The sequence below is a fragment of the Diadema antillarum genome, unplaced genomic scaffold (assembly GCF_040938485.1).
Source record: "Diadema antillarum isolate AM-2024a unplaced genomic scaffold, OU_Dant_1.0 scf00000211, whole genome shotgun sequence".
In the NCBI taxonomy this organism is placed as follows: Eukaryota; Metazoa; Echinodermata; class Echinoidea; order Diadematoida; family Diadematidae; genus Diadema; species Diadema antillarum.
The window spans coordinates 182,337-196,606 of NW_027271100.1; the positions used below are offsets into that span (position 1 = coordinate 182,337).

The following is a 14,270-nucleotide window of genomic DNA, read 5'->3' on the forward strand; positions in this document are numbered from 1 at the left end:
CTTAGGCCACACTGATACCAAGAGACCCCATATGAGCATTACATGCAGACTCAACATCATTCTAATTTAAGACATTACGTATGGCAGTCACATTACAAAAGATAAGGGTACTGCAACTTTGCAAACAGTTGAACGATTATTTAGCATTTGCTATATCTTTGAACGAAACCATACAGATTCGGTGGGCAGTACTGTCATATCCAGGTATTACATTGGGTAACTTAAGAACTGTTAAACATATTCTGCATAAACCACTATGACAGCATGACTAGGTATCGGGTCAAAGGTTACCAATATCACACTGTGTGAAGGAGTTTGAGCCAGAAGGAAACACTGTTAAAACCCACTGGGACCTTTCACTTCACACAACTCTGAAGTTTACTCCCATCAAATGACAATGAGAGTCTCTAACTCTGTCCTGCTGCTTTAAAGTAATGATACAACGCTGATAACTATCTGTCCTGCTGCTTTAATGTAATGATACAATGCTAATAACTATCTCAGAAGTATCCCCATGATTTGGCATGGTATTCTGTCAATGATAACATTCCTCTTTCTGCAGATGAAAATATAAGTGTGATATGATCAGTCAATATCAACACAATATCATATCTCACGCACCATGTCATTGTGATAATCATTCTTCTTTTCAAGCATCATCAACACTATCAGCTACATATAGTAACAGAACTACAATTTTTGAAAAAAATAAAATAAAAGGGAAGAGTAGCCACTACTTGCACACAAAACATATAGCATCATTTGACCACAATCTCTTTAATGTATATAAATATATCCTATAGCATCCATCAGAAAAAGTTTCACAAAGTAATATATCATCATATAGATATGTCACACAAAATTTCATGCTGCCTCTAAAGCAAACATACATCATAGAACATATACTGCCACTGGAAAATAGAATCATGACAGACATTGCCATTTTGAGAAAGTCTTTTTAACAATTGCAAGGGTACCACTGCACCATCTGAAAAAATGTAAACAAATATATATGTTACAAAACTTGAAACAACATCAAATATCTTGGAACATAGTTTGTAAGTTGGGATAGATTTGATAGATTCAAACATGGGACAGGGCTGATACTATAAAGCATTATATCTGTGGCACATGAAATGGCACAAAATTTCTAGAATCCTTAATGCTACTGGAACAAGTAATCAAAGCCACATATTTTCTGATTTATTCAATGACATCATCTTAGAATATGACAATAGCAACAGTTGACTCAGCACTATACAATGAAATCAAACTTGATTGACACAGTTTACCAGCAAGAAGCACAATATTCACAACTCTCCAAAATAAATCTGACTGATTTTCAGCAAGAATTACTCAGTATTGTGAGTCTTAAACTTGGGTACTACATGTAACTTCAAATTTCTTGGTGCTGCATACACATACACAATGACTAATACATCACATCAATAGAGGTATAGCTACTCTGCGTAAAGGGAATTAATTGCAGTGCTCTGTAATTATTCTATTATTTGCTTTTTAAATCATTGCCGAATAAGAAGGTAAGTAAAGAATTTAAAACCAGGGACTTCCACGCACACCCTGAAATAAAAACAGAAAATTAGAACCAGGCAATGTTGCACTTCATACTTGCCTTGACCACTGAAACAGTACACATCAGGTAAACTCCCCCCCCCCTTTTTTGGGGGGGGGGGCAGTTGCTAAAGTAAAGCATACCAATAACCATTTTCTTCTTCTTTTATGCGTCTTTATAAGAATGCCACCCTAGAAAAATACATCAACCACATCTTTTTATTCACAACATCACCACAACTGATTGGTCCACAGCTTATTATGTGATGAAATCTAGACAGCACTACTTTGTCAATTCTTACTTTCACCTTCATGTAGTACAACAATATGATCATTTACCTGTGTAAAACCACAGAGCTATTTAGAATCATTTGGTCATTTTCAGATAAGGTAAGAATACAGTCAACTCTTTTACGCTGCATAACAGTAAGCATGTCATTCACACAGATTCAAACCCCACACAGGTCAGGATATGTCACATTAATCCATCTGAATTCCAAACCAAATCCAGAAATAAAATAGAAATGCTGTGCTATGGCGACTGGTAAACCCCCGCCACAATGCATGGTTCTCCCAATAGGTCTATAGTATGTCTTGTCAATGTGAGACGACAGTTTCACATAATTGGCAAAAAATGAAAACGACATGTTTGTCGCAAATGTGTGGAGTCTTCATTTTCTTTGAATTAGGTTTTAATAATTGGATGATGGGGTAAACTAGCAAGTATTTGGGATTTGAAGATTTTTACTTGACCTTTGACCCTTATGGAAGTATTTCAGACCCAACTTTTGACTTTTTCGTTGTAGATTATCCCCAATGATAAAGCCTGGTCTACAAGAGATTAAAACCCACACACACATTATATAAATGAGCCTCTGACACATCAACGTGTTCGTGTCACTTTGGGTGTTTCAACTTTGCCCAGAGACTCAGGGTGCGTTCGAGCGTTCTCCTAAAGCGAACCGTACCGTACCGTACCGTACCGTACCTTACCCGCACCAGAGGAGCGCTTGATCGCTCCTAAAGTGTATCGTACCAAGCCAAAAGTGGACCACTTCCCGATGTGCTCCAAAAGCGTACCAAAAGTTCGCTGTAAAGCATGCATGTATCATGCGCATACGTCACAATGCAAAGACATCATTCTCTTTGTTCGGGACAGCTGTAAGTACGTCAAGCGCCAGGTGAATGACCCTCTTGCTACAAAAATGCATGACCTTTTCTAAAAATAACTCGTGAGGTACGCTTTCTCAACAGAGCTCTCGAACGCTTCAAATCTGGCACAGTTCGGTACGGTACGCTTTGGTTCAGTTCGCTTCAGAGTGCTCGAACGCACCCTAAGTGGCTCAATTCAGTTGTTGTCTTGTCAGTCATGTTTGCACAGAATGTAAATGGTATTCAAAGAGGGATAAGCCTCACAGGGGGTTTACACATGACAAAGGTAAAGGAATAAGTATAAGAAGATTTTCTACAGATTTTTTTTCCACTCTGTTATATGATTGGCAATTTCCCCTATATCTGAATTTGCACAGCTTTTTTTTTTCACAGCTTTTTGTATCTTTGGATTCCCCCCCCCCCCCCCCCCCCCCGTTTCCATCCATTTCTTTCTCGTTTTTTGAATGATACAGTCTTTTTTTTTTGGGGGGGGGGGTAGGATGTTAAACCAGTTGGTGTATCCTACAGAACAGCGAGTGGATACTTTATTCTAACAAACTGGATGTTATTGCATATTTTTTTTTCTAGAGGAACATTGAGTAATTTGGTATCACATGGATAAATACACACGAACACCACACCTCCAGCCACTTTGTTCCATTTTTACCAAAAAATTGTGAGTCAACCTGAAATACTCTCTGTCAGTGTACACATGTGTGATAGAGACGGCAAACTAAATGAGATTGATTACGACTACATTTAGAATAAAGCTAATATGAAGGTTTATGTCACCTCGCATTTAGGCCGAGTTGTCAAATACACAGCTTAAGAGAAAAGAAAAAAAACAAAACAACAGTCATGACTGGAAACAGAACACTTTAACGTCGGTTCTGCAAATCAAAGAGCACTGAAACTCATAAGGTAGTCATAAATTTGTTAGCAGAAAGATAAAAACCGAGATGCTGATTCTATTTGGCATTTGTCACTCAATTTCTGTCTGGTGCACCATAGATGCTCTGTGTGTGAGTAAAAAGGAGAAAGTGCTAAAAGGGTGAAGATATATACATAATTCCATTACCACAGTAACATCCATATTCAAACTTCAGTTGCACTTGGTCGACATCTTAGACCACTGATTATAGTTACATCTGTGCAGGTACACTTTCATGCATATAAACCAGTATATCAGCCTCTCCCTGCATCAAATAAATACTACAAAATACTCTGCAAAGGAAGATGTCCAAACTAGTAATGGGACTTCTGCATTTAAATGAATAATACTTCTATCCTTTCTTAACTTTATCAAGAAAAAAATAAATATGCAGCAATTTCTTCTTCTTTTCCACACTGACCACAGCTGTCTATAAAGTCACTTCAGTTCAAAAGTCTTGTAAAAACTACATTAGTTATTTTTCCTCTGTCAAGACAGTATCCTGTACCCCTTTCTATGTAGATAATTAGTTGGTACTGGTGTCTTTTTTCTCAAGGCTCTTCCATAACCCGTTCACTCCACTTCTGTTGCCAATATTCTTGTCCCTCACTCCTCCATTCAGCTCTCCATCCCCGCCGGTGAGTTCAGGCAGCTAAATGGACTCTTCCAGCGATTCCCTGTGTGCACACGCAGACTCAACCACTCCTTGCGGTGGGGGATGTTGTAGGTCTCCTCCTCTGCACCCCCGTCAGCTGAGTCGGTAGCGTAGCCCCTGTCCGAGCCGGTGGTCTGGGTGCTGTAGTCCCCACCTAAGGGGAGAGTGGTGGGGTGGGAAAGAGGAGCTTGTTGCTGGGGGTGGGGGAGGGGATTCAGGTTCTGAGTAGTGAGGGGAGAGTCCGACATGCTGCCAAAACTTCCCCGACGAGACTCGGTACTCTGAGCTGTGCTAGTACTGTACTCTGAGTCTGTTTAGACACACAGGAGATTGAAGAGAGAGAGAGAGCGAGAGAGGAGAGAGAGACAGAAATGAGAAACACATGAACTCTTTTGACAATGGATGAAAGGACAGTACTCATTTCAACCAGGCCATTCATACTATATGTGGGATGTTCCGGAGACAAAGAATGATGCCATCATGAAATTATTGTAGAAGAGAGAAGTTGGAGCCCTCTTCAGACTGGTAAAATAATGGTATTAGTGTGGTGAGGGTATCAACAAAGCTTGATAACATCTTGAGCTCAAAATGTCATCAGATCCAAGATAGTTGTCAGACCCTGTACTTGTGAGCATCATATTTTTGGATTTGCTATGGCTAAGATAGGTTCCAATATTCTTAAGAAGTAGACATGTGTCCATCAGTAATCTGTAATAAACACTTACCTGAGGAAAGACATGGTTGTTTCATATAATTTTCTTACACTACTTCACTGATTGTGAATTGTGACCCTAAATGCTCTGTGACATGCAGTGCATGCCAACACAGCAATGGTACAGGAAGAAATAAAAACTACAGTGCACTCCTTTTATAATGAACAGGGTTACAACAAAATTTTACTGTAGTGAAAAAAAAACATTCAGGTCCCAAAATCATTATCTCTATCATCTTTGAATATTCAATTTGTCTCTCTATCATCTTTGAATATTCAATTTGTCTGGCTATAAGAAGATTTCAATACAAAGAAAGAAAACTGCCGGTCCTGAGTACTATGCTATGACAGGAGTTGCCCTTACCGGTAAATAAACACAAGTGGTTTTATTAGTTTTCTTCAGTTTATAAAGAATTTTGCCTCAAATATCACAAAAGGTAACAGCTGGTCTAACTTGTGGACACAGATGACAACGTGAACCACAAACCAAGACCTGAATTCATCATTTCCTCCTACGACACTCACTGATTTCATCCTTGGAGGATGCATTGGCCATGGCGGACTTCCTCATTGGCTGCTGCTTGAGAAGGAGGATGGCGCCCTCAAAGTTGCGAATGGCATCGAGTGAGAGGACGCTCTGCTTGCTCTCTGGTCCAAGTTTGCTGGCGCTCGAAGAAAGCCATTGGTGGACATAGCCAAAGTCCTGTTCCAGCTGGTGGGCGCCATGGACACTGGAACCAAACGGGGTGAAGAAGGCATCATTAGGAGCGCTATAGAATTGAGATTTGTTAATATTTCACCATACACACACATGCAAAAATTACCATGGGACTCCATTCTGGTCCAAAGACACGATTTTTCAAGTACAATCATGCAATGACTGTCCTCTATTAAATTTTTTTCAGTATCCTAGGATAGTCAAATATCACAGTGGCTTTGGCAAGTTTAACATAGAGCACATTCAGTTTTGTCTTAATATTAACAGTTTCTGTTCCTTGTTGTAGCATACGATACAACACTGGAAGGGACTGGCATTTTACAGGTAGGCTTTGAAACAAAAGGGGTTCTTTCTTCTTTTTCTTCTTTTTTTTTTGGGGGGGGGGGGTAGGTGAAGATGGAGTGAATGGAGATGACATGTCTGTTGCTCAGCAGCAGATTACCTCAATTAAGTCCTGCTAGACAGATAAGGGGATTTTGTAATCAATGTTCATTCATCATTAACATCAAGAAATATATGCTAATCAACAAACATCCAAAGTACATGCCCATCTTCATAAGAGGTTTAAAAAAGCTTCTTACTTTATTGTCTTTATCAACGGCTTGATCCATTGAGAATTGAGAGGAACATTTGACTGTGTGTATGTGTCTGTGCATGCGTCTGTGTGTCTGTGTGTCCGTGCCTGCTTGTGGGGGGGGGGGGGGTGCATGGGTTGTGGGACAAGATCCAATCAGCCATTAATATTCATTGAGCAGCAAAGTTTATGGCATGACGGTTGATGCGTTTCTCTCAGTTGTGTCAGGATGTTTACCCTATACTCCGGCAGTAAATGTCACATAAGCATCACGCTTATCTAAACACGCCACCGTCATCAATCTCTAACGCTTTTAAGTCCTCCAAGCCGAAACGCGCCTCACTCGAAATTCCAGACTTCTGTTCAATGGTTCAGTTAAATATTTACAGAATGATGGAAAACACTCCAAAGATAAAAGAATGATGAGGAAAAGGAGACATCAGCCAGACAATGGTGAAGAAACATCCCATTTAGTAAGGCATCTTGTCAATAAGTGGGTACCATTTATCCATTCAACTACCTTGAAGACACCTTTTCTGGACCAGCCCCCCCCCCCCATTTAATTAAAACACACACAGACACACTTTGTATGAGGAAAAATAAAAACTTCACCATATACAAAATACCTCTTTTGTGCTCTGTAATGATAGTCTTCATTCTGATTTTACCTCTAAAACTAAATTGAGTTATAAGTTGTCTTTTAATCTGAAGTCATCAACATTCATAAATTCATTTAGTAATTTTCTGATTACTGTATTTTGTGAAATTTGCAGCGCTGTTTTGGTTGCGTAAAAAATTCATATTTTGTGAGCAAATAATTGAGCTTATCCAAAACCAAATACATGATTATCAAATTAGCTTTGAAGAATGTTAATGCACCCTCCTGTACATTTTTTTTTTTTTCTCCAGGGATGACAAGTTTATATCTTATCTAGGGGCGGATCCAGGAATTATAAAGGGGAGGCGCCTTTACAAAATTAAAGAAGGGTGCATTCGCCCCCCATTTTTTCTTTATATTTCTTTTGTTTTTATACAAAAAACAAAGAGGGGGTGCGCGCCCGGTGCGCCCCTCTGGATCTGCCACTGTTATCCAATCATGAGGGAAGATGTTGCCTAACCCATCTAAAATAGCAATCACATTTTGAACAGTTAAGGGTAAGAGATACGCGATGAAGGCAGAGTTGTTATATCAGGAACAGTTTCTCCCCTTGACAGCACACCAATACAGGATAAGGGAATGCTAGCACGTCTCCAGACTGATGAATGTTTAAGGGAACCAAGACGCCGCCCTAACCTGAACTTAGGTTTCTCCTTGAGGATGAAGGACATCCAGCTCTCCAGCATCGTCTTGACGGCGATGGACATGATGGTGATCTGGGCCGTCGTCTTCAGCTTGGTCACACCCTCCGCAATGGGCATCAGCAGGATGTCCACGATGTTGGCGGCGTAGGAATTGTGAACGCTGGGGAGTTCTGCAAATTGGCAACATGCTATGAGTAATCACTCAACCCTACCTTCCATGTCTCCTACATTCTTTATATCCACTAAAAATCTACAGGTTTGTCAAGCTGAGGCACCAATTTCAGTCATATTTCGAATACTGTAAAACTTGACATGTTTGCATGCATGACGCTTTAAAAATTTTGAAAGGAGCCAAAATTCGCGAAAGTAAAATACATACACAAGCGTTAGCCTACATAATGCATTGAATGCCAGTATAATGCTGTGTAAAGTACAAGTGTGTAAATTCTCTTGTGCAACCGCTGTACTAGCATAGTGTGCATTCAATTTTGTTGTGTGTTTCATATCGACCAGCATGTTCAACAAAGCTTTGTATTACTAGTTCATGTAGTACACCACGGTACTCATAGGCTGGAATTCACGAAGGTGGTACAAATGAAACCACGGTTTAAACCATGGACAAAAACCATGGAGCGCCAAGTGTCGCATGGAATATTTCGTTACGAAATTGGTCATTTCTTTGACAAAATTACCGTTTCGTTAACCAAGTTATCATTTCGTGGACGAAATGTTCATTTCATTACAAAATTTTGTCATTACGTAACAAAATAATCTTTTTATCGACGAAATGACTGATTTCGTAACGAAATATCCCACGTGACACTTGGTGCTCCATGGTTTTTGTCTATGGTTTAAACCATGGTTCATTTGTACCACCTTTGTGAATTTGGGTCATAATGTTTTTATGGTCTGTGATTCACAAAAGAGTTTCATGCCGCCAATGTTTTTGGTTTTAAAGTATCTTACAAACTTGTTACTCTTGTTTCATGATTTTAAAGTATCTTACAAACTTGTTACTCTTGTTTTCACAAGATTCTAAAAGGCTCACACACTTTGTATGTAGGAATTTGAAGAAAAAAATATTGACAATGAAACTAAGAGCACACACACTTCATATCTGCGTTTAGTTTTCTAGCACAGTTGAATTTTGCTAATCCACATCATGAACATATGGGTTGATGGGTATGCACTTTAATATTAAAAGTATTTTGGCAGTTTCATTCAACATGGTAAAAAAGCTGTGTCAATGTTTAATGTTTTTTATCAAATAATATCATTATCATATCAATTTCTATATTACCATGTGGTATATTCTTGCTTACAGTTTAACTCATATGTTTCCCAGAAGAATGGAAATAAACTCAAGTCAGAACTGAAACATCAACTTGGAATCATGAAACATTTAAAGGTTCACTCTGAATATTTGTGTGAAGTGTTTGTGCATACCTGCCAAACCTAAAATTCATGAACAAGGAATATCTGGGAGAAAATAATGCAAAAATAGGAACTTTCATCCATCTCATATGGGTAACTATCAGTAGGTGTTGACAAAAATAGGAACACAATATTAAATGAAGTTTCTTCTTTCCTAAAAAATAGAAATGTTCCTATTAAATGGGAAAGGTAGGCAAGCATGTAAGTGACATTGAGATGAACACTTCAACTTTAGCATATATGATTCCTGCTACCCAATGTAATGACTTTCTAATAATAAAAACAGGCAAACGACTCTCCTCCCAGAATAATCCATCTGCAAATTCCTGTCATATCTCACCGTCAGTGGTCTTCTTCCGCCAAACCTTGCCCATCGGCATGCTCTTGGGCCAGAACTCATCGCTGATCCTCAAACAATCCTTGCAGAACTGCCTACTGCAGTGACTCGACAGCCCCTGAAGGTTTGAGAGTTAAGAGCAAAAGGAGGAAAAACAAGGGATGATGCAAGGGTTGCTATGGAAACAGCATATCATCACTTTGGCTGTAATGCAGACAGCAAACAATTTCTCAAGTGTTCTCTCTCACGATGTCCAATAATATGTTTTCATTAAATCATGAAAAGGAATATAGTTTCAGCAATTTTTCAATCTCTGTGGCAAAACTATTGCAAAGGTCTAAAATTTGATTAGCAAGACCGGCCTCACACTGTGTGACTCTGATTATTGATAGCTTGCAATATGTTTCAACACAACACTGAGCAATATTAAGCATCATTGCTCTCTGTTGCAAAATCTTAAAAAATCACCAGCTGTTGTATCGCAAATCTCCCCACACTGTGCGCCATCTGGAAATCTTCTGCCATCATATAGCAGGATATCGCACAGTGTGAGGTGGGTTTGAGGGTCGTGTTGACTCTTCTGGAAAACATCATTACTGCCACAGCTCCTTGGAGGATATTTATGGTACCAACACTTGAACCAAATCACACAAATTCATCGCTAATTCAGTAAAAGTCAACCCATGCACTTCAAGAAATAGCTGAAATTAAAATTTTTCATAATTTCTTATGCAAAATCAACAACCTGCTTGACCCTAACATATTCAATTCTTTTGAAAAGCCCTTCAACATACAACATATCTTGCAGTCCAGGGCTTCTGCCTTTCATGGCATATGTACACAGGGTTGTTTATAGTTAACATGATTACCTGAAGGCGGCTCAGTTCACCGTTGAGTCTCAGCTGCAAGGCCTCCATATTGGCATGGAAGGTGGCGATGGCTATCTGGGGCTGCTGGCGCCGAGGGCTGACCGGACCCTGCGTCGTGGTCAGTCCAGAACGGAGGGTGGGTAGCAGCTTGAGGGCAGACATGGCGTGGTCACTCACCACCTGCTCAGGGTCAGAGGTTTAACACTGTCATTTCCACTGATACCTACACTGTACATTCCACTAAAAAAGCTTATGGCATACATGTACTAAAGTAATATTCATCAAAGGCTCAAATAAGGGGAATTCCTCCATGAAAATTAGTTTATGTGAATTAAAGCAGAAATATTACTGACACATGACAGTGAAAGTTTGAGCAAATTCCAGTCATAACTGAGAAAGTTATGAATTTTGATTAAAGTTGTGGTGAATCACACACAGATAAACATCTCTGTGATGCCACACATGATGTCATCCCAATTTGCCACACACTACACAATAAGAAGTTTTCATTCCCCACCAAGTAGATTTCCAATTGTACATGCACCATTCTTGCAATCATTGTAAATATTTTTATGTACAACCCCTGCAAGCAAATATATATATTTTGTCTAGAGAATTTTATGTACAGAACAAGTGGAAGGTGAGTTCATATGTTACACCACAGAGATGCTAATTTGTACTTGATTGATCACAACTAAAAAAAAAAAAAAAATTTCTTTTGTTTTATTTGGAACTTGCTCAAACTTTCACTGTCCTGTTCCTGTTATTTTCTGCTTCTACTTGGTATTCACTCAAACTAAGTTTCTGGGTGGAATTCCCCTGCAAGTGCTGGGCAGTACTCTTCTACAAACAGCAATGTTCTCTTCTACAAACAGCAATGTTCTCTTACCATACTCATGGAAGGCATGATTTATGTTGCAGTTAAATTGTTTGTGATATTCACTTCCACGATGTCAACTTACTTGTATTTCAAGAGGGATTTGAGGCAATCGCAGCTGACAATAACTGAATCTACCATTGACCACTCACTGGGCCGTCCCAAATCCAACCGCTCTTTAGGAGATTTCGAACCTTAAAGTTTGACATCGAGATTGCATGCATGAACCATAGATCACATCGAAACCTCACAAATATGGATCAATTTCAAATTTATTTTTCAATGATCTGTAGCCTTACACTCCTGTTCAGAAACTGAAGATATCTATGCTTCATGTGAGTCCATGGCAAGCCAGTGGGAAAATCAGTGGTGGTTGTCATTAGAAGACATTACAAAATGGTGGTATGGACCCGAAAATGTGAATAGTCTTCAGTTTTGCCTAAAGGCCCAACTTGACCTTTCAACTGACCTTTTAATAGTTAGTATACTAATGACCAGCACTAACAATCCCTCGATTGCACTCAGCTGCATTGCCAGTAAATTACAAACCCATCGTAATGAATTGCTTGTGTGTGCTATTCACTTAGAATGGAGCAGGCACTGGCCTTTAGAGATCTTGCCACAGCATTTCATCAGGTCTTTATTCTATAAAACAAATAATGCGCATTCTTGGTTGGGCATTACTAAAATTATCCACCCTCCATACCTTTTGAAAAGTCCAAAAACTTGTCCAAAGTTACTATCAGTTGGATTATATACAAATGATGCACAGGACAGGGTGGATCGGTGAGAATTAGATGCGCAAATTTAACTTCGGAACTGTTTACCCTCCAAAGTTAAACGAGAGCATCCAATTCTTACTGATCCACGGAAAAAGGCCTGTGCATCATTCGTTTTATAAAATGGGCCCATAAATACATGAAATTTGACTTTTTGCCCCATTGTGCGTCCGGTACATTTACAAAACTGTGCAAGGCTTGAGCCATGTGTTCGGATTTTACTAGACACATGGCTCAGTATGGATCAGTAAAAATCAATGCATGATGATCGACCACTCAGATTGCAGAGATTCTAAAGCCCATTTTATAATTTTTACTAATGACCTGTGCTACATGCCTTATTTGTCTACTGACACACTCACGCAGAGACACAGATTGACTCACCCTGAGGTCCCCATAGCAGATGAGCAGGAATGGCCCTACCACCCCATTGGTGAGGAAGTCCTGGCTCTTGAGCTGGCACCACTGGGCAGCCGTGCCAAGACTGTCCGCCAGCCTGGTGAGGGCTTGGACAACACCAGCCTGGCAGTGGGACACCTGGGACTGGGCCCCATGGGCTAACAGGTTTAGTCCATTCTTGCCTGGAGTATAGATAGTCAACCGTAGAGGGATGGAGAGAGTTGAAGTGAAAGTGCAAGAAATGAGAGAAAAAAGGGAAAAAGGAAGAGACAGAGAGGGACAGGATAGAAGACAGAGAAAAAAGAGAAAGACAAGAGAGAAGAAAGGGAAAGAGAAGAGGATAGACGGGAATAGAGAGTGAAGCAAGAAAGAGAGAGATGGGGATAAGATAAGAGACATAAAAGAAGTTTTATCATCTACAGCACAGCTTTGATGGACTGGTTTCAAAATCTGACTCATGGAAAATGTTGCTAAAACTAGACATTTGTATCACCAATGAGCTCAAGTTCATAATTTGTGTGAAATTTTCATTTATTGATACCATGAAGCCATGCCACACAGGTAGGGCATTACAAGTAAGGCAAGGTCTCCATGATATAGGACAAGTGCTCAAACGTTTAATTGGTTACATTGTGATTTATGATTGCCCAAGCAACCTGCAAAAATTGATTTGATCCAGCAAACATCTGGCAAAAAAAGCTATTCACCAACATCTCACCACCAGCCACAATTGCCTTTACATGATACAAAGAGATACATGTAAATATGTGGTGTACAATCATGGTTGTGTTCTCTCATGGAGCCTATGTCATACTGCAGTTTTTGTAGAATTATTGCAAACATCTACAACCATATTTTTCCATAGTCGACTCAAATACTACATACCGTACACTTTGTACATCTAGAGGAAGTTAAATACATTCCAAATATAAGCTCAGACAATGCAAAAGTCTGCCTTCAAACAACCAAGCAATAACCATCTTACATCTTTCCTATTATACACACCCTCAGCACAAAATGCCAAGGTATCTAGACAAAGCGTGCCAAACTCAGCATGACTTCATCCTCATACAACAGTCAGACATTAAATACGGCAGGAGACAAGCTAAAGGGATTACTCAAGAAACCTAGACCTCTCCCTGACGACCCTGTGGAGGAGTTGAAATAATGGGAATTACATTTATTTACTTGAACTGCAATTGATCGTGAGAGAGGACAGAAATAACTTTCCATTCTTGAGATGGACACAGGAAGTACAGTATGGAAACAAGGACATCTTCCCTCCCCAAAGTCCATGCTGATACTTTATGGCACAGCAAGAGCTATTCTTGCTCCATCCTCTTCATTTAAATTGTCTGAAGGCAATATTGAAGACAGCTATCACCATAACATCAGGAGCCCCATTAGTCAACAGCGGTAATGAAAAGGTGATCCTGGTTTAAGTTTGACAAGGCAAGCATCTACACCAGAACACTTGATCATACTAACACGTATGCATTTGATGAATCCGTTGAGCAAAATCCTTTTGCTTAAAAATATTCACCCCCTCAAAAAAAAAAAAAAAAAAAAAAGAATGATAGGTAATCGTGTATAAGATTACCTATATGAACGTTTGAAATGGGATTGAAGAATTTAATTTGGTAATACAGTCAAAATATCAATTTTTTCAAACATTTAGGGAAATGTTCATCATATTTCAAACAATATTCATCAGACAAAGGGCAAGGATAGACTTTTTTTTTAAATCAAAAAGTCCTTCAAGTAATATTCTAAGCTTTGTCAACATTTGGCTTCTATCACTCTGATATAAAACAGAATTGTACCATTTTTTGCAAGTAAAACAAAATTTGTGCAATAAGAATCACACAGGCACATGATTAAGTTTTCTAAATTGTTATACAGAAAAAGAAATAAACTTAAAGGACAAGTTCACCTTCATAAACATAAGGATTGAGAGAA

General features: G+C 39.2%; 1 protein-coding gene across 1 annotated transcript in view; it reads right to left on the minus strand.

Annotated features, from left to right (window-relative positions):
* Positions 1–4,237: 4,237 nt before the first annotated feature.
* The window catches only part of LOC139724335 (uncharacterized), an 88,783-nt gene continuing 78,750 nt past the window's right edge, over positions 4,238–14,270 (minus strand). Inside the window, exons 5-10 of the mRNA XM_071635478.1 lie at positions 12,297–12,493; positions 10,257–10,436; positions 9,391–9,505; positions 7,609–7,786; positions 5,548–5,753; positions 4,238–4,620 (exon numbers count right to left, since the gene is read on the minus strand). Of these exons, the coding sequence (XP_071491579.1) occupies positions 4,274–4,620; positions 5,548–5,753; positions 7,609–7,786; positions 9,391–9,505; positions 10,257–10,436; positions 12,297–12,493 (1,223 nt within the window). The 3' untranslated portion in view covers positions 4,238–4,273. The remainder of the gene's footprint in view (positions 4,621–5,547; positions 5,754–7,608; positions 7,787–9,390; positions 9,506–10,256; positions 10,437–12,296; positions 12,494–14,270) is intronic.